Source organism: Zophobas morio, unplaced genomic scaffold (genome assembly GCF_036711695.1).
Source record: "Zophobas morio isolate AGI-343-1 ecotype UQ-CSIRO unplaced genomic scaffold, CSIRO_AGI_Zmor_V1 ptg000024l, whole genome shotgun sequence".
In the NCBI taxonomy this organism is placed as follows: domain Eukaryota; kingdom Metazoa; phylum Arthropoda; class Insecta; order Coleoptera; family Tenebrionidae; genus Zophobas; species Zophobas morio.
In genome coordinates, this window is record NW_026972129.1 from 3,958,095 (window position 1) to 3,979,790 (window position 21,696).

Below are 21,696 nucleotides of genomic sequence, written 5' to 3' on the forward strand. Positions count from 1 at the left end.
TTTCATTTTATTAAAAGACTATCTCCACCACTTAACATGATTTTTGTTGTTTCACATTATACATAACTTTAATGTAAATTGTAAAAATATAATTTTCATTAACAGACGTTTGTTATAATTGATTGTTTGAATAAATTCGTGAGAAAACGTATTAATTCCCGTTCAAATGACGCGTTTCTTGCCACCCAGCACGTGATACGTAGTCAACCGTCCTTTCCCCACTGATACATAACCGCTCTAGCTATTTCTTTCTTATGTTGATTACATTCGCTCGCGTATGGAAACGTATACAAGGCTGCATCCACTCCTTTATTAGATCAATGAAGTGAACACTTAAATAGAATTGGTGTAAATAACACAGGAACACGTGGCGGAAGCAGAGTGCGCAGTTCCTAGTCGAGCTGGCGGTCGAGCCATCTGCTCGAAAGAAGCGGATCTTGAATAGAAGCCAGGAGAGCGGTCGGGATGACGTGACGCTGTCAGCTTATCTTTAGCCGTAATTTCTAACCACGAGTTTGATACCGTAACGCCCTGCTCGTACGGCATCTCCGTGATGGAGGGTTGCTGTGCGACAGTGCTTGGCGATAGAATAGAATCATCGTCGTGGTGGGAGAACAGCCACGACCAAGAGCCCCAAACCACAAACTCCGCTTGTGGTACAACACCCCCTATGTGTAATTTTGCTGTGCTCTAGAATTAAATTGATATAGTTTGATCGCCATCCCTGCTTAGAATTTGCTTATTAAAATGTTGTTCTCTTGTTGACTGCCATAATTTAAATTTGCCGCCACACGTCCATAATAACTTGTGTATTTGTTAATTTAATAATTCAGATTTTTCTTTGTTTTTATTAAATTTGTGATATTCAAATATTTGCATTGATTCAGAACGTTTAATTTGATTTCAGTCAAAGTTAGGCAAGTTTTTTTTTTGTAGCTGAGCATTAAGAGGCGTCGTCAACCGGCACAACTTAGTAGCACCTTTTTTTTTGTCAGTGGAGGAATAAATGATTTTGTGTCTTCGATATATTTTGTGTTTTATTTAGCGGTACTTTTTCCAACCTTTAGGGTCCACCACTTACATCTGAACGCATTTCGCCACAAAAAAAAAAACACAATGTAGGGTTCCATTTTGCCAGCCAAGACCAAATTTTGAATTTTTGAATTTTTCGCGGCCTTTCAATTTTTTTTTTCACATGTCAATGTTAGGCGGGATGTTTGGGCATGGCCGACTAGTATAAAGATTATGGCCTGTCCAAAGGAATATGGTACGTGCTGCCATCTATTAATAATTCAAAATCGACAAAAGAATTATTAACACCTTTTGAAAGGCACAAAGGCATTCATACCCAAACAAACCACCATTACACGTTTTGAAGTCCCATCATGTCAAGTCAAATTAAAATTTTGCCAAATTATTAAGTGTAATTATTAATAGATGGCAACACGTATCGTACCTCTTGGACAGGCCATAATCTTTATACTAGTCGGCCATGGTTTGGGTTATCACAGTGGTATGTCAAGTCAAAATTATCTCCCGATTCCTGGATTAAAATCTTGCCGAATTGTCAAACCAAACGAGACCGATGTTTTCAACATGAACATATTTCAATGCCGCTTTGAATAACGCGCATGTCGCGATTCCTTTGCGCTGCATGAGGTTTGGAAACTTCTTTACTGTATTATAAAAAAGTATGAAAGTACTTTAACCCAGACTTATGTCAGAAATAACGTAACGTTGTAGTTTCATATGAGCATAGTGAATGGCCGATATCTATCTGTTCTGTGTTACTCACATAAAAATTTTTGGAGAAAAAATGTTGTTTTTCTAAATTTTGTTGTAGTTTTTCTTTAAAACATTACAACGTATTGTAACGAAGCGAATTTTCGCGGTCCCGAAACCGTGACGTGTACCGCGAGAGCCGGGGGTAAATTCGCGATCGCCGCGCCGGCGCGGCCGAAGAAGAGGATTCTGTCTTAAAGCTTCGAGGAAGTGTATTATGCTCTGGCTGTTTTGAAGAGATTCTGAGAAAAATTTGAGAAATGCAGTTCGACCCTCCGACTTACCCTTTTGGGTCGTCTGCCCGTTTGTGTACCGGTTTTTGGAATCGCCGCCCCCGAGCGAAAAACCGTACCACCGTGCATCCGTGTCTCCGGGTTGAGAGCAACCCCGGCGCTTCCTCCCCCGGAGAGGGAGCTGGCACCCGAGCGACCGCCGCTCCTGACCGAAGGCCCCACCCCCGGCAGCGTGAAGGTCGCCGCATAAGCTTAGGTCGGCCAGACGTGTTTTTTTAAATCAGAGACACTAGTCGGCCCAAGGCTTGGCACCCAGGTACGCCGCCACCACACGTTGTCGGTGAGATTCCGGACCGTCCGTTCCACCCGAAATTTCGTCGCAGTATAAATACAACAGCGCGTTTTGTGTCAAGATAACACAGTATTTTGATGGAAAACATAAATAGGCTTGTAAAGAATTTTATTGCGCATTGAGTTGAATTTTTTATTTTCCGTTAAAAATATAATTTGTAGCGGAGTTATAGCTAATAAATTAAGAGAAACAATTTGCAAGATTTTTTTAGAATCAGGCAACCAAGTATATAGATTCGAGATGATTTATGGTTATGACATTTCGGCGGATCTAATTTTAAGCGGATAATTGGCTGGGAATAGTACCTGCTTCTTAAATCCTTTAACGTTAGATAAATAAAGGTTATAATGTTTTGTGTCTGTCTTCGTCCAACATATTGTATTTACCATTGTTTACGCAATATACGTTTTCGACGGACGAAGACAGAAACAGAAACATAGCAGATGCCTAATTGGTAGAGTTTTACAAGATGTTGTAAAAATAAAGGGAATTTTACTATATTTAATAATTATAACTTCTATTGCATCTGTGGCGTACAATTAAGGGGCATGGGTCAGTTGCGCGCCGCGGTAAAAAAAAATCTCCAACTCGAATGGCTGCCCGAATTTCTGCTGAATTTTGAAGAAAGCTGAACTTCGAAAAAAGTAATAATTTTAATAATTAAAAAATATTTAACAAATTAGGAATGCGTTGAATGTATATTTCGTTTCTGTAGAAACAAGTTGTTTACACTTATGAAATTGCTAAAAAGTAGTTCTTCAAAGTAAAAAATGAGTTTGTTAAGTGAATTAAGAAGAGTAATAGAAGAGGCTGCCCATTGTGCTTGTGCCTCTTTGTTACCAGAAAAATAAAAAATCCGGTGTAATCAATTATACAGCATTCATTACTTTTTTGTCTAGGGAGCGTAAGTAACACTTACGCGTTTAGCAACCTACTTACGTGGCTAGCAACGAGGTTGACCTGTCTACTTCACTTACGTTTACGTCAGTGTTATTGGAGCAGTGTCATTTACGCGATCGGTGGCAGAATTTTTTTTTTGTGTATTAAAATGAAGTATACAATTAAGAACTAATAATTTGTTGATTACATCTTGATGCATCAATTTGAATGAAATTTTTCAAATGGAGATAGTGTAATTGTGTTCTTTGTCCTGTACGATTTTCTTACCGAATCTGACCTTCTATAATGATTGATTCTTTGAAATTTTTCTCATGCTTTCCAACAATGTAATTAGACCCTCGTGTTCCACCCGGGCTAATTAATATATCTATTATTGGAATGCCTTCGAAAAAATTTCCGGAAACAATCATTGCACTTGGGAGTTTATAAGTGAAAATTTATCTGATAATACTACGTTTATAGAAGTAGATAGGTATTTCATAAAATACATATACACTAGGCACATTCTCACTAGCTCACTTCGTCAAGGTAATGCAAACATTGTCAAGACACCCATCTTTTGACTGTAGATTATCCGATATGTTTATAGAAAGCGAAATGAAGTTGGGTTTAAAATCTTTTAAACTGCGCTGCAGTTTTTGCAATCTTACAGAAGTGGTTTATTCCGAAGATGTGGAGAAAAATCAGCTAAGAATAAATATGTTTGCAATAAGTGCAGCAAATGGAGCTGGAGTAGGATTTTCCGTCTTGGAAGAAATTATTTCTGGCATGGATATGCCATGTGTGTCAAATAAAACATTTTTGAACTATCAAAATTTGGTCTCTGAATTGTGGAATCAAGAGATAGAAAGAGAAATAAAAGAAAATGTTCGAGATAACTGACGAAACGTGGGAAAACGATCTTCTGGTCATCACTTCAGTTCGCTAGCGCGAGCTGCAGCAATTATAGATTACTTTATACACCAAAAATTTGCTTCATTTAGGGATAAGTACTAAATACTGAATAAACTACCTGGTTTATTCTAGAGGAGCTAACGTGATTCTAAGAAACATAAATCCTTGAGAAACTATCGCTCTAAAAAGAGTTCTCGTAGCATGGAATCTACAACAGTGGTTGGAGCGTTTAGGCAAAGCGAAGACTGCGATACTCCCGATTAATCGCTGATGATGATAACATTGTCTACGCTAAAATTTTGGAAAGTAGGCTATACATAAAGTTAATGTTTCAAAAAAACTGAATGTGTTAATCATCAACTGAGAAATTTTTATAAAAAGTTAACAGATTTGACGTCAAATACGGCACATCCTGGTAATTAACGCAAAATTTTGAAAGAAAATGTGATAAGGTTGAGGGGATCTGTAGCAAAGGCTATTTAGTTTCGAAAACAAAATCTAAAATTTAAAAAACGATGTGCTAAACGCTCCTTAACACGTTTTGGGCGAACATAAAAACTGTAGTAAGTAGTTCTGTAAAGGCAACAAAGAAAATGAAATTAACGTCGTGGATTATTTTAAAAAGAGTCGTTTGTTTTACTGAATTGTATTTATAACTACCTATTTAGCACAATTGGCTGATAGTCTTTCTTATTCATAATGTGAATAATAATTTAGTAGAACACTTCAACTCTTTAGTTGCAAAGAAAGCTAGTGGAAAAAGGATAAATTATTTCCATAAAGATTCATACAAAACTATAGAAATGAATTAACAGGAGGTACTGAATACAACACAGGGGAACAACTGCAGTTAAAAACGTGACAAATAAAAACACCTCCGAATATGTTACTAAATTAGTAACTAACAGACGAAGAAAAATCCGAGAAAAGAGACGACAAAACAAACAGTTTAACAAAATGTTTGTTTTGAGTGAGTACCGTAATGTCGCGCCCGGCTATATTTAAGAATAATAATGAAATTATAACTATTATAATAACAGCTCGCTCAAAATTATGTGTAGCCCGTTTTGCTTCATCTATTTGTTTTAGCTTATTGTAGTTATATAAAAAAAATAAATTAAATTTTATAATTTCTCGATCAATTTTTAAATTAAATATTTTCTATTACAGGGTGCTTTCACTGGGGATTTGCAGTATGCATTATAATCACACTGAAGGAAACTAAACAAAAATATCAAGTATATTTTGCAGTGGTGAGCAACATGGAAATTGTCTCGAAGTGTATCGTAAATGGGAGGTACGCTGCTCTGTGTCCACCAGAAAAGATAGGCGCTTCATTATTGCTTACATCAAACATATATGCACATACCACTAATAAAATTCTTCGTAATGAAACCGTTGATGATCAACTTCAAGATTAAGTATGTACACCTAAATAACACGTCAGTGTCGACAGTTAATCAGTCTTGACCAGACTTATACATAGGTAGTAATAATTGCCCTAATTCTAAAATTTATTTATTCACCTATTAAATTTGACTTAAGAAATCGTTTTTTCTTAGTATAGTGATGTAAAATTCATAAGCGAGGCGTAAAAAGCGTATCGTAAAGTATTAAGTTTAGTCCGCAGATGGTAGGAATAAACTACTAGTTAAATAAAAGGTCGTAGATAAATACTTTTTTCATTAATAATCCAAGTGCAAATTTACTCTAAATTTACAAATTATTATTATAGTATTATTAATAGTTGAATGCCTATCAGTGTTCTACTTCTGAAAGTAAATAATAATAAAATATGTTATTTATGAGCTGTTGCTCTACTTTAAAGGCATATATAATACGATTATGAAATATTTTGAGACAAATAAATGGATTTAAATTTGATGTTAATTGTAATAGATTTATTAAGATTTTGTAAAATTGAACTAAACACAAAGTATAGAACCCATGTATAGAATGACTTTACAGAATGAGCTATTATTTTATAAAATATATATTTTATTTAAACAATGTTGTTTTTCGCGGGCAGAAGGTTAATAGTAAATGAAAAAATACGTTTAGCGCGGGCTATTTTTCTGAATGGGATTAAGCCTTTTTTTATTTTGAGTTACCGTGAGCAGAACCAAGCGCAATAAAGCTTTGGAGTACCATGACATTGGGTTATTGTATTGTTTGATCATCAAAAGAAATAAGTTCATTCTTTGTATTGTTGGATTTAATATTATCTCATTATTTAAGGCATGCTACATAAATTTGATGCTATTTTTTCTAATTTATATTTTGTTATTGTAACCACTCATTCTTCAGTTTTTAGAGTACTATGTGTCTATGGAATGAAAACGGAAGAAGATATAGTATTTAAACTGTTGTAAATATTTAAAATATAAGTACAAAATTGTTATTATTATATTCCATTTAATTGTTTAGACACATATCAAATTGATTTGATAGATGGAATTAACTGTTGAAGGCAATGCTACTTTTCGGTTCAGTAGAGTTAATAAATAAAATTTGTCGCAAGCTTTTTGTAAAACTCAGTTTCATATCTAAAACACCTGATTACATTTGAGTGTGTATGAGGTGAATGTTATTACGTATTAATTGACTAAACTATTCATCGTCCATTTCGATTATTATTTTGTTATAAATCTTTTTTGTCTCATATTTCAAACACGACTGAACAGTGCTCAAATATAACAAGCCACAACATGGTTAATGCAAAATTATCATTCCAAAAATAAACGAACCACATAAAAATATAATAAAAATATTTCGTTAGGTTGACATTTTTGAGAACTGTCATTTAGTTTTTAATATGGTGTACAAAATATTTTCTTCCTTCCTTCCTTGTAAATTAACTGCTGTTGTTCAAGTGGCATTTTTGATAATGCTGTCTGCTGGATTTTTTATTATAAGACTTTTATTTTTGTTAATAATGTATCAGACTTACATTCGGATATAAATAAATATTGAAAGTTAATAAGTTACTAAGAAATATACTAAATACAAAAACAATAGATAAATAATAATAGATAATCAATGTCATTAAACTTTTGAAATTAAAAACAACAGAAATTCCATTTTTTTATATTTATTAATAAATGAAAGCAATTTTAACAAGACAGTGTCTGTCTCTTGTATCTGGTTAAAAAAAAAATTACGCTTTAATTTTAATTATTGTTACCTAATAGCAAACTTGAAGTACAATAAAAGTAAATCGAATTTGATACAGCAAGTTAATTAAACAGTGAAGTAAGTTTTTTGTCTTACGACAGAGAAGGTCAGCAAATAAGTGTTTTAAAGAAAATTAATTAATCATATTATATGCTGATAATGTTTATACAAATAAATATGTCTAGCATACTTCCGTGAACAACAAAATTATTCGAGACGTTTTCTCAGTCTTACTTCATCTGTTGGCGTGATCAAAAATACTTATCAATTTTATTACTAATAATTATAATTGGACTTGGAACTTGATTTTGTCCTATATAATATGATTTGTTTTAAGCGTGGGCAGTATAACAAAATTAAACAAAGTGCTTTACGTACGCGGACATCGACACAGTTGTGTTTAAAAGTTTAAAATCCATTTAGTCATGGCAGTGCTAACTAAGGTAGGAATGTTTAGTGGATTCTTAATTAATCATTGAATCATTTACATTTTTGTAAATAAATTAGGCAGCAACATGTTCATATTTTACTGTATAGTTGGCGCGAAATGATTAATTTGTTCGTAATGTAGTTCTTGGCTTTTTCCTTTTTATGACTAAGCATCTACAAACGAAAATAGTAGACGATGATAAGTTTTTTTTTGTTGAAAAATTTAAGCAACTTTTTTTATCTTATCAGTATAAGAATTCATGTGTTGTAAGATTAGGTATTACCTACATTTGAAAATTTGTGTTAGTATTATATGATGGTTTATATAAGCACGTATATATTCAGTCCGATGATCAGTGCGTGATTTTGATTAAACAGTTTTTTGCAAATTAATTGGAGAAAACTATTTAAACCAGTAAATTATTTAGTTGTCTTATGCCAATTAAATATGTTATTCTTAACTCCTTTGGTGATAAAAACGTTTATGTTATAAAATTCATTAATTAGCAAAGCAAGAATTGATACGTGTGTTTACCAGAGAAAATAAAGAACTTATTTTTCTAGTTCAACGTGTGGATATAATTGTATAAAATATGTTGCTAAGTATATAGTATATATAAAGTCGTCACCAAAAAGTTATATATGTGGTTCAGTGTTGCATTCCTTCTTCTTGATTGCACGTATCAGTGACTAAATATATTGTCAACAATTTAAACATTTCGTATTACACTTTCATAACATACCACAATGTTTTTTTATTTTCAGGCGCAAAGCTTTCTTCTTGCTGTTTTATTTGTTACTTTTGTAACAAAAACAACTGCCAAACCAGGGAACTTTTATGAATTTGGAAGTGAACCTCACGAAGATAAATGCAAAGAAGGTGATGTAAGTATTTTTAAACTCACATTCACATAAAATACACTATATTTCATGTGAAAAAGATAATAGCAGCTAGTGTCCGGCAAAGAAAAATTAATGAGTTTGATTAATAAAAATTAAACACTTGTAGTTGTCAACTTTGTATTGAAGGGATGACGATTACAATTCATTTTAGTTTGTAAAGTAATTATACTTTGTTAATTATACATTAGAGTGATTCAAAAAAAAAAAAATATTTTTTTTTTCGTGCAAAGAGGTTCAAAAGTTTCTTTTCAACGTAAAAAAATACCAGTTAAAATTTGAGCTCTTAATATTAATATTAAGACCGTCCGCATCGCGTTTTTCTATTTCCCATAAGAATAACATGGGAAAATTTTTGTTTGCACCTTCTGATTTTTATTGCTAGCCCGTCGTGTGTCGTGAAAAAAATTCAATCACATATTTTTATAGAGAATTGAACGCTCTACAAAAAGTGTCTCCTATGATTGTGCGAGAAACCTGATAGTTGAAGAGTTATTTTAGGCTAAAGTTAAATTTATCCAAATTTTGACGTTTTTGATGCATTACAATAAATTTGATGGTCTTATTGGAATAAATCACCACACAAATTTATACACATTTTAAATTTAGTTTTTTAAACAGTAATTGTTTATAATTTTATGCTATAATAAGGCCAGTAAAACTCTTTCCGAACATTTTCAGCATCAGTGGGTTAAAAAATCATAGTCAGGTTTCTCGCAAAATCATAGGAGACACTTTTTGTAGAGCGTTCAATTCTCTATAAAAATATGTGATTGAATTTTTTTCACGACACACGACGGGCTAGCAATAAAAATCAGAAGGTGCAAACAAAAATTTTCCCATGTTATTCTTATGGGAAATAGAAAAACGCGATGCGGACGGTCTTAATATTAATATTAAGAGCTCAACTTTTAACTGGTATTTTTTTACGTTGAAAAGAAACTTTTGAACCTCTTTGACACGAAAAAAAAAATTATTTTTTTTTTTTGAATCACCCTATTATACATATATTAATCTGCATTATTAACAAACTGTCAACAACTTTCTCTAGACAATGAAAGGGTACTTTTTTACACAGTTCATCTTCTTTTTAAAATTGTGGTGAAATTTTTATCACATCTTTAAAAATTAATATCTCAGTTATTTATGGAAGATTCGGAACGCGGTTTTCGCCACGGTTTTCAGATTACGAAACGCTATGAATCGTCGGAAAAATATTGTCGATTTTTTTTGTCGGAGATGAAATACATAAAAAGCGGGTTGTCTCGAATGATCTAACTTTGACTGTACCTCATTTCACCGTAATCTACATCCCACCCGATCTTTGACCGCTGCTTCACAGAATTCTTCAAATCATCCCTTTGTAGCTTTTTTTTTCCAGCACTGCTTTTGCTGTTTGTTGCAAAATTCCCTTTAGGCCATTTTCGTCTTTATTCACCATTTAGTGTCTTGCATTGTCGTCTGGTTAATCTTTCAAAACTATCACAATGTTTTACCAACCCGCTTCTGATTTCCTTTTGTCATAGATTGAGTCGGTTTTTATCTGGAGTTTGCTCTTTGCTAATTTGATAATTATTCCTTTCGTACCCACTTTTCACAACCGATGCGATACTGTCTTCCGCTTAAGAGCATGTAGTCAATTTGATTACGGTTTTATCGTCCGGGGAGACCCAGGTTTCCTTATGTATGCCTTTGCGTGGAAAATCATCGTTATGGTAGCTAATTCCACTAGTCTTATTGCATTATAGTTAGACTCTACGTGTAAGCTATGTTTACCAGCCTTTTACTGCCTCAAAGTACTTTGTCTTTCAAATTTTCACATTAAATTCTCCTAATATAATAACACAGTGATGTTATAATTTGGTACTCTTCTTAGTTTTTCTTCTAGCAACTCCTAAAACTTCCTTGACCTTGTGTTAGTGAGATGTTAGTGTGGCGGCCTATGTGTTTACCCCTACTTGCCGAAAGATCGTACTTTCCCACCATTTGGGGGAAACCACAGACTGGGGAAACCAATCAGTGGACGGAAACAGTTACTTCCCGGGCAAAAGCCCCGCCGGACGCTGAATTACACCTGTCTGCACTGGCGTCGCCACTTTCGCGGATAACGGCCGCCTTCCTCTAAATTTGTTTGATCTTACCTAGTTTGTCATCATTGCTCTAAAGTCCATTACACTATTTTTCACATTCCCTTGAACATTGAATTTCACTCCAAATTCACTTTTTCTGGTTGCAGAGTAAAACATCATTTCATTCTTTTCTTCTAAGATGCCATTCTCGGGCGATGTTTTTTTTAATGGCAGCTCTTTGTAATTTAAACTTTTACTACTAGCATTTCATATCCTCCTGCTCTAATAAACTTCTTACATTAACTCGCTTTGTTAGTTTTTTGTTGTTTCGTTGAGGTAAATATATTGGAGGCTTCCTTTTTAGGTTTCAGAACTTGTAACTTTTTATGGAGATGAGTAGTTGGCCCATCGTCCAACCTTCCTCCTTTTTGAGGGTTTGGGACCGGCAGTGTTAACTGGTGAGCTATTCAATCCTCCTCCAGCTGCCCCAGGCGGAGTTTGAAAATTCTTTTTAAAAATTAACCTTAAAGTTAGAATTGTGTAGAACTGCCAATAACAAAACTTTGGAAAACGTCATCATTTTGAAAATATCAGAAACATTTTCCTTCTCTGTTTCTTGAATGTCATATTAATTAATCACCACAGGTAGACAAATAAATTTGGAAATTAAATTGTTCACATTTTACAGTTAGATTTAAAACTGTTGTTGGCTATACTTTGGAGGTTAGGAAAATGAAAAACTATTTATTTATTCTGTTAACTAAGTAATTCGCCGTTAATCAAACAGTTTGATTAAAGTTACAGACATGACAGCAGCGTTGCCACGCCGTTTTGCTTGCTATCGGTAGATTCCTTCGATAATTTTCGGTAAATTTCGGCATTTTTTCGGTAGATCGGTTTTTTGTGATAGAAAAGGTATTACACATAAATAATACGATTTTTTTGTCATATATGAAGAAGGTAGAAATATTTTGTTATTAAAAAGAAACAAATAAAAAACAAATATTAACACTGATCATTTAAAAAAATATATCTATAAGTAAACATGCTAAAGGTAGTAGGAACATTTTGTTAAAAATAAAAACACAATAAAACTATAATATTCCCCTTATTTATAGCATCAGGTGTCTAACTAATTAAAAAAAATCCCCTTTTAATTATAACGCACTTAAAAAGAATAGATATTTGGGGCTATCTATAAAAATCTATAGTGGTTGCGCTGGTGTGTAATAGAGGGAACTAAACAAATCCGCAGAACTAAATTTATACTGAAAAAAATATTAAGAAATAAAATTATATAAAAAAAATATTGAAAATTTATAAATACATTAAAAATAAAAATTTCTTGAATTATCGTAGACTTTTCGGTAGATTTGGTGTTTCAATCGGTAGATCGGTAGACAGAGGCCAAAATCGGTAGATCTACCGAAAATTCGGTAGAAGTGGCAACACTGCATGACAGTGATAATGACAGTGTGAGTTCGTTTAAAGGCGGCGCCGGACATTTGAGCCTACTCAAATACCGAGCAAATGCTCGCCAAATCCCGAGTAGTGAGGGTAGGTTGATCACTAATTGCCGAGCACGAATGTTTGGTTTCCGCAGTGTGTTGGTCAATTGGGCCACATCAAAGTGAACGAATATTCGTTCGGAGGTCAGAACTACCTAACAGGTCTCTGTAAAGAAATTGTAAATACTTATTATAGAGGCGATGTACATTTTTAAAGAATTAACTGGTTTACGCTTCTACTGGTAAAACATAACAAAAATCATTCTAAGAATGAAAAATAAAAAATCCAACACGAAGTGGCACACCTACTGTTCTTACAGTGATAAATATATTGATTTCCATAAAAATCCGAACACCTTGAATTAGTTGACTGATAAAACTGAAGGTTTCACTAAATGTGCATTAAATCGAACCAAATAAATAATAGGCCTAAAACTTGTGAAATAAAAAATTTATTCAGTAATGTGTGGGTCCACCTCTATTTCTAATGCACTCATTTATTCGGCGAGGCATGCTTGAAAGAAGATGGTTTATGGTGTCCTGTGGGATGTCGTGCCAAGCTTCCTGAAGCCGCATACGAAGGTCATTTAAATTATTCAGGGGATGCTGCAAGTTAGCTAGACGTGTGTCCATGATATCCCACACATGTTCGATTGGTGACAAATCTGGTGAACGAGCAGGCCACAAGAGACCTGTAACATTATGTTGTTGAAGGTACTCCGTTGTGACTCTTCCCGTATGTGGGCGTGCACTGTCTTGCTGAAATAGGGGTCGATCTAACCCTCTGAAGTAAGGAACTGCAATCGGTTCCAGTACTGTATCGATGTATCCTCTTACATTCAAATTTCCCTGAATGAAAACTAGAAGGGACCTGCCACTCTGCCTTATTGCCCCCCAAACCATCACGCCTTGTATGAGAGCTGTTTGCGAAATTCAAATTTCGGCATTCTCCACGAAATCGCCTCAGCCTCCTACGTCCATCGTGACCCCAAAGACAAAACCGGGATTCGTCTTAGAACACTATCCGATTCCATTCGTGGTCCCAATTTGCTCGCTCGTTGTACCATTGCAGCTTACGAGCACGATGTCTTGGTCTCAATGGGAGGCATAGAAATGGTCGATAAGAACGTAACCCAAACGACCTTATTCGGCGATAAACTGATGACATGGAGATCCTATGCTCCAACGCACTCATCCAATCAGTTGCAATTGTACGAGTGTCAGAACGTCTGTCTCGTAGGGCAGCAATTCGTAGATGACGATCTTCGCGTGCTGACGTTCTTTGAGGACGACCACGAATTCGCTCATGCACTCCTGCCTCAGATCACCTCTTCCAACACAGCAACACCGTTGAAACACTGCGGCCTATACGATCCGAAATTTGCCTTATTGAAAAACGGCTTCTCTCATACCGACAATGCGGCGTTTTTCAAACTCACTTAATTGATGAAAATGGACCGGCTCACGACGTCTTGGCATTTTTCACTTTGTTTTCTACGCGATAGCTCTAAAATTGTCTACACTAACGCATTGTCACTTTTATGTTTTCTCGACGTTTCATGAGCGCTACAGTACGAAAAAAGTAGTCTCCCGTTTCCGTCTGTCTGTCTGCCTGTCTGTCTGTATTCGTTTTTATTAGACACGTAATCTCCAAAACTGCTGGACCGATAGTTGTCAAATATTTATGTATATTAGAAATATCTTTGTATCTATACTAAGTGCAAAAAAAATCCGAACACCTTGAAAACGTCAATATTTTTAAATGAAATTTTATACACACATTGGTTGTTGTATAAGTAAGAAATGATGAACATATGAAGACAATTGAAGAACTTTTACGTCATTTTAATTTTTATTGTCCTGATTTGAGGTCTAGCAAGATGGGGCTGTTCTGTAAAATTTTGACGTTTTTCGGTATTCGATTTCGACAATTTAAATTCCTTAAAAAGCCGTTAACATGCCCCCAGTGCGAAGACGTCTTCAGTATTCACAATTAGGTGATTTTGATAAGGGTCGAATAATAGGCATGCATGAAGCAATATTGTCCTTTAGAGGAATTGCACTTCGTGTTAACAGAGTTGTGTCTACAGTGACGGAATGTTGGTAGGCGTGAAGTCAAGACGGTAAAAGACACAGAGCTACAGGATCCGGGCGACCAAGAGCTACCACTGGGCGCCAAGACCATCGTCTGCGTTTGTTAGCTCTAAGAAACCGAAAGTCTACAACTCGAGCAATTTCCAACGAATGGTTTGCTGATGTTGTTAGACCTATAAACATGCGTTCCGTATACTACCGTATTAGATCTTTTGTCCTTAAAACTTACCACCCACACTTTGTTTTACCTTTAACACCTGCACATAAGCGTCAACGACTCGAATGGTGCAGGGAACGTAGTGGATGGGACAAGGAATGGAACACTGTTGCATTCAGTGACGAATTGCGCTTTTGTTTATCCATGCATGATGGCCGTATGTTAGTGAGAAGAAGACGTAGAGAAAGACGAAATCCTCAATTTGCTGTGGAAAGACATGTACACCGCACAGTAGGATTAATGGTGTGGGGGTGCATTGCTTATGGTAGTAGATCTACGTTAGTGTTTATTAGGGGGAGTACGACCTCTCCGCGATATGTGGAAGAAGTGGTAGAACCATATCTGCTTCACTTCTTAAGAACGCAACTTGGGCTTGGTTTTCAACAAGACAATGCGCGTCCACACATCGCTAGAAACACTTTTAACTTTTTTGAAGAGTATGAAGTGGAGTTATTGCCATGGCCTCCTAGATCTCCTAACCTCTCACCCATAGAACATGTACGGGATATGATAGGACGACGTTTAACTCATCTTCAGCGGCCACCACAAACTTTAAACGACCTGAAGCGTGAAGTATAAGCTACTCGAGATGAATTAAATCAGGATGACATTGATCGACTCATTAGGTCCATGCCAAGACGTGTAAACGAATGCCTCAATAACAGGGCTGCTCCAACCCATTACTAGCTTAGGTGTTAATATTTCCATTTGAATTTTTCATCATTTACTAGTAGTAAGTAGTAGACTGTAAACCCAAAAGATTTTCAAAAAATTATTATTCTATCCAAGTGTTCGGATTTTTTTTGCACTTAGTATATAAATACTAACCAAAATTTGGTTAATCATTCCCACAAGCAGTTTAATGACGACATCTCAATGAACCGTATATTAAAATGGTTTTAATGTTATACAAAAATATACTCCTATACTTGCAGTATACGAATCCGCTTTCAGTTTTTTCGCAAACGTTCAAATTTTCGCAAAAACAATAACGTTATATTACCACCACGGAGTAGTACTCCTCGTAGCTTAGTGGGTCAGCGGTTTTGTCGGCAAAGTAGTTATATTCGATCGTGGGTTCAATACCGAACTTGGCCCTTTCCTTTTTTTTTTCTTGCACTGGTAATGCGCTGTGACCACTTCTCGTTTGTGCTGTGATTAGTATTATCCATGTATCTAACGTCATCACAAATTTTTTATTGGTCAAATTAAGAACAATTCAGTCACCTCATTTTCTCGAAAATGTGACTTTATACATATAATAATGATAAAATAAGAATTATAATATTCAAAACATTTCGTTCGATTGTGGTTTAATTAATAATTTTAGCCCTCAGTTTTGAGAAAACAAACTCACTCAAATCGAACTAATTTCTACGTGACATTTTTTCGATGTATAAACATAAACATTCGAAGTTAAGTATGTACAGTGATAATAATTTACTCTTTTCTGTTGGTTATTTGCTTTGAATATATTTCATATTGTCCGTATGTCTGCAGACGGCACCTCCTTGGAATTTGTGCCCCGCGGTTTTTAATATATAAAGGTTATCAGAAAACAATTTTTTTAATAATTTTTCAAAGAAATGGAATTTGTTGGACTGCACTGCAAAGGGAGGGAAGTTCTGTCGAAGTAACCTTGGACCAAGTTTTTTTTATAGGAATTAGAGTTTTTTTTTATTAAAAGTCTAGTAATTTTAACATGTAATTATAACTTTAGCTGCAAATGGTTTCAAAATTCAGATACTATTTATTTGGACAAAACATTTTTCAATTCAATTTAGGTTTTTTGTGTTTTTGATCTTCCGAACTGCGCGAATCCATTTGGTAAAATGTTTTTGTGGAACTCTTTATCTGGTTCTTCTATTTTTTCAAATTTTATTAATGTTTGCGATATGTGATTTTTATTTCAAGGTCTTTAAATATAATATCTGTATAAAAACTTGATCTAGTTTCCATATCTTTTTGTTGACCTAAATAAAATAAGTACTTTGGGTGGTATTAATAAGTTTTTTAGGAGAGATTTTTAAGTGAATCTTGGTGGAATATTGGACCAGAATTTTACACGTTAAGACGCTTGGTCAATTCCTCATGTAATACGTAAGGAATTTACCTATTTTTTACTTGCCGATCGTAAGTTAAGTTTTATTATAATTCCGTAATTATTATTTTGTTATTTTGTTCTGTGCGATAAAGTGAAATGACATAGATTTATAATAGCTATTTATATAATAATCATTCATTCATTTTTATGAGTCAGCCTGTATAAGCCATTTAAAAACTTTTAATGCACTGATAAATCACAACTATAGGCTCTTCAATCTTGCACATTTTGGATATGATCTATTCGGCAATATTTTGAGATGATGACATCAATTTTTTGGAGAGGGGGATAAAGAGATATATTTTTGCAAGATTTCAAAGGATTTGGTTTTGCAGTTTCAATGTTAAACTGTAAAATATTGTTATACGATTTGAATTTTTTATGTAACTGTATCAACACTTAATGTGAGTCGAGTTATTAATTGTGTATATGGCGGAATGATCAAACCACATGAAAAAATATCTATTGTTTGGCGTGGCAGTGGACAAAACCCGTAAGCAATGCATTTTAAATACAATGGGAGAATTTGGAGCGGCGCTGTCAGTAAGTTAAAAAAATCTACCGATTTCTGAAGAGTTGATGAACGAATCTTACACAAATTATTATTAAGGTAAAGTCATTTCGCTTCTATTTATGTTAAAATTTGAGTTTTGTATATTAAAATTTCATAGTAAATCGGATTATTTCTTGAATTTTCGTGATTTTAAAATTGCGTTTTTTGTTTTTTTTTAGCACGTCATATTTCGAAAACTATTGAAAATTTTGTTTGTTTTCTAATTGTAATATAACCAAACCCTACGGATTCTAACAATGTAACGTTTACTGTCCTAGTGTTTTTAAGTTTCTACAAAAAAATATTTCTTTGTTACTTGCGCAAAACGTGTATTGAAATTTTCAACATTAAATTTTTTATTATTGAAAATTTAAAGTCCATCAGCGGCAGAGTTGTAGATTATGGTCTAAAATAATTTTTGCAATGAAGAAAAGTTTTTTACAACGACATTTGTCTTTGGGATCAAAATTTTTAAACTCGAACGATGTTTCGGATACGCCACTTTAATAACTGAGATATGTCGCTTTGTTTGAGGCACGATTTGATTTCAAATACACTTTTACTAATTAGAAGAAAATACTTCTTAATGACCGCCGCGAATTCTCTCATATAAAATGCATTGCAAGTCAAAGTGGAACGGTGATTAGTATTATTAAACCAATCTAGCAATACCGAGCGTTCTATTTGTGGACTTGGGTGAAGTTCATTTTTCACAATTAATATTGTTATTTTTTAAGTTTATCCTGTTTTATGCTGATTTTAAAGCGTCCCATTTTGGGTGGTCAACAATTGTACAGACATTTTTGGGATGTCTGAAAAGGATTAATGTTTTAATAATATTTTTTAAATCAGTTTTATAGTTCTATTTTAAAATTTATTAATATTTAGAGCTAGGCGTCCCTCGTCGAAGGCAGTTCAATCACCATTATTCAGTCACTAAATATAATACCTAAATAGCAATTTCTTTTCATATATAATTGTGATACAAAGAAAAGAAACAGAAATGCGTAGATTTAAATTGTCTAGATGTCAATTGTTTTTTTTTACTCTGCGTCAATAATATTTTCATTATGAAACGCATATGTGTTTCACAATAATGACATTTAATATTATTATAGGACGCAAAACAGTAATTTTTCCCTTGATTATGTTGGCAATGTTATTATGCGGGCAGTCCAAAGACTTCAATATATATATATTGAAGTCTTTGGGGCAGTCGAAAGGTGGTCGAAAGTGGAAACCAAATATCAGTGAACATTCTTAATGATAACTAGCCCAGTTGAATATTTCCATCTATTTGCTCCCTTTTGTGTTTAAATGATCACGAAAACGTTGATTTTGTACTAACCGACCGTCGAAAATCGCTAATCGAAAATAATTTTTTTAGAATATATTTTTAAAATTTATTTATCATGCAAAGTAAGAAAAATAGTATATTATACTCTTTACATAAGACGACTTGTGACACTCATTCTATTTGGCCACTCCTAGCTACGCTCGTCGTGGTGAAAACTCATTCGTGCCACAATAATCGCTTTATGAAATACGTGTAATAATGTACTATAGAAGTGCTGTTCAGTTGACTCAGGATATTATTGGTTTCATTAGCCATTGGTCAAAGTGTAAATGTGTTGTCATTGGCTGTTACGTTCGAAATTTTTTTTTATTTGTTTAATTAATTTTTAAAATTTTGTTTCAGTTAAAGGTGGTTGAAGTATGCCAAAGGTGTGCAAAACAGACCAAATCTCCAATAGTGTATCCTATGTGCTGTGTAAATGACGATGATGTATTTAACTGGTGTGAAAGGTATATTAATTATGGCAAAAAATCCAAATGAATTGTCAGGATCATAAACTAGTTTAAAGTTATTTATTACCATCTTATGATTTATGTTTGATTTAATTACTCCAGTCATTTAAGACTTAAGAATATTGTTTGTAAAAGCTTCGCTTATCTGTTACAACTGTTAAAAAGCAATTAACTACATACTTTAAACATTAAAAATTTAGAAGTGAAATATTTTACTTTCCAAAAATTATGTTTTAGCACAATGAAAAAATGTTTCACTTTGCAAATAAAAAGTGACTTACATTTTAATATGTGCCGAAGTTATTTGTTGCAAATAGTGTAGAAAATTACATGAAGATCGTAGCACAACGCAACACATATACATACGATGTAGAAATTTTTTAATTTGTGACAGATAAGTGAAACTTGAATTGATATTTAGGCAAATTATTAAGAAGGAAGTTTTTAAAATCTCTTTAAAATTTTGTGAGTATCCCAAAGAAAAAAAATCCGACTAAGTTACGTTTCAAAAACAGTATGATGTATATTTTACTTGGCTGCCTAATACTCCGCAGACTTTTTTGAAATAAGAAATCTTGTTGTTCGATTTTGTAGCTTAACAAAGTGGAATAAACAATGAAAGTCGGCGCAATAATGATAAAAATGGCTGTGATTTCATAATTTAATGAAAATTATACGAAATATTAAGATATATATGTAACTTGTAGGTATGTTTTTTATATTTTATCTTTATCTACTATTTATTTATTTTTTGTAAATATTTTATTAAAAAACTTTTATATTTAGATGTATATGTACTTGTGTTTTATTGTTTTACTTCCAGACAGTGAGGTATTGCTATTTGCTAATTCCATGTTTCCGTAACGTTTCATAGTTCCTAAAATGTGAAAAAGTAGTCTTTTTTTATTAGATAAGATTTTCTCGAAAGTGTGGGAATACGCACGTCTTTGTTTAATAATGATTAAATAAGAATAATTATAATAATATCATGAACATTTTGGTCGACTGTGGCTTACTTAATTAATAATTTTATTCTTCTGTGTTGAGGCGACTAGCTCATTCAAATCAAACTAATTTCTACGTGGCATTTTTCCGATGTATACACATAAATAATTCAAGTGGTTTTATTATTGTTGAAAGGCTATGCTAAGCCTCCCCTAGAGAAATTTTTGCCTCCTCCAGACTTAGTCAAGTTATAATTAACCAAATTATAAATCAATTGAAAACCAAAATAATGCAATGTATTATTTAATAAGCGGAAGTCGAAGCATCAGAAAGTCTAGACCATCAGCACTGTGAGTCGATTATTGCAATTCGTAGAAAATGTATTTTAGTTTAGTTTCTACATTTCACTCTCACGTGTACAATTACCATAAGCGTTATCTTTATTTGTCTTATGAGTACTTAAAAATGATTTTTCTACCGCCCACGTTTTTTGGTTTTCTAATAGAGCTATTAACGCACGCAAATGACGTCACAGCAGTTCGTTAATAGCGGAAAGGCGTTCTTTAATAGATCTGGTGTAATTTACATCGGTAAGATTAGTAGCCATGACGAGAAATGTCAGGCGAATGTCAGTGGCAAATGTAAACTTAAAATTTCCCATATTTCCGGACGCGTAACTTCTTCACAAGACATTCTAACCAATTTTAAATTACAAAAACTCGAATTGATTCGAATTACAGTTGTTGTTGTGAAAATTCGAACCTCAAATATTTCGTGGTTAGTGTCAGACCAACCCATCACCAACCACGACGAAAGTCCCCAGATTAAAAAAAATTGGTCTAAAGAGTTTAGACAGTACTTCCCTCGCTGTCGGAAACTTGACGACTGCATGGCTATTGTGTTTTTTTCTCATTACATTTTTGTAGTGGGAATTTAAAAAAAATTGCGATGACGTCATCAACATTTTTGCAAGGACACGTATATCAGTTGGGATAGATGTAGTGTAATACTAAGAATAAAATTATTGTATTCCCAAATTTTCAGGAAAATGAATTGGGTCGTTTTGAATATTGATTTTTTATAATCAATAAAATAACGAAACAATTTACTCACGTATACGGCAACTGAAAATCGTTTATGTATAAACATTCTTAATTTAAGATGACAAGCGTAACAGCATACGTGAGAGTCAAACAAGAAACTGTAAACAAAACGACCATCGGTTTTATTGCTTCGACTTCCGCTTATTATATAAAACATTGGGTTTTATTTTAATTCTTGACGGTGAAATTCACAATTGGTTGATTATAAACATGTCTATTTCACATTCGCGGAACCAAGTGATCGCATAAAACAAATGCAGGTCTGTAATGTTAAAGTCGATGTAAATAAGCGTGCTACCCTTATGTTTCAACCGAGTTTTTCCTTTAACAAATTTTGTGTCTACCAAATTGGGTTGGTTGAGGTGTAATACTAATAATAAGTGTTGCCTTTAATTTAATCAATAAAATAAATTGACTTCATTAATTTTTTTGAACCACCTCTTAAGAAAATCTAAAAAATATGAATGGAATGATAAATCACAAGTACAAACTCATCATATTTTTTGCATTTTAGATAGGATTTATTCAGCAAAATTTAAGGGTGACGTCATCAATTTTTTTAGGAGGGATGAACAAATACATTTTGAACAAAAGTTTACCATGCTTATAATAACTTTAAAATATTCCCAA

The 21,696-nt window shown here is 33.5% G+C and overlaps 1 protein-coding gene across 1 annotated transcript; it reads left to right on the forward strand.

The window, feature by feature from the left end:
• Positions 1-7,570: 7,570 nt before the first annotated feature.
• LOC135135358 (uncharacterized) lies at positions 7,571-19,809 on the forward strand. The gene is made up of 3 exons (XM_064064386.1): positions 7,571-7,778; positions 8,530-8,649; positions 18,909-19,809. The coding sequence occupies exons 1-3, from the start codon at positions 7,761-7,763 to the stop codon at positions 19,044-19,046; spliced, it is 276 nt and encodes a 91-aa protein (XP_063920456.1). The 5' UTR covers positions 7,571-7,760; the 3' UTR covers positions 19,047-19,809.
• Positions 19,810-21,696: the final 1,887 nt, after the last annotated feature.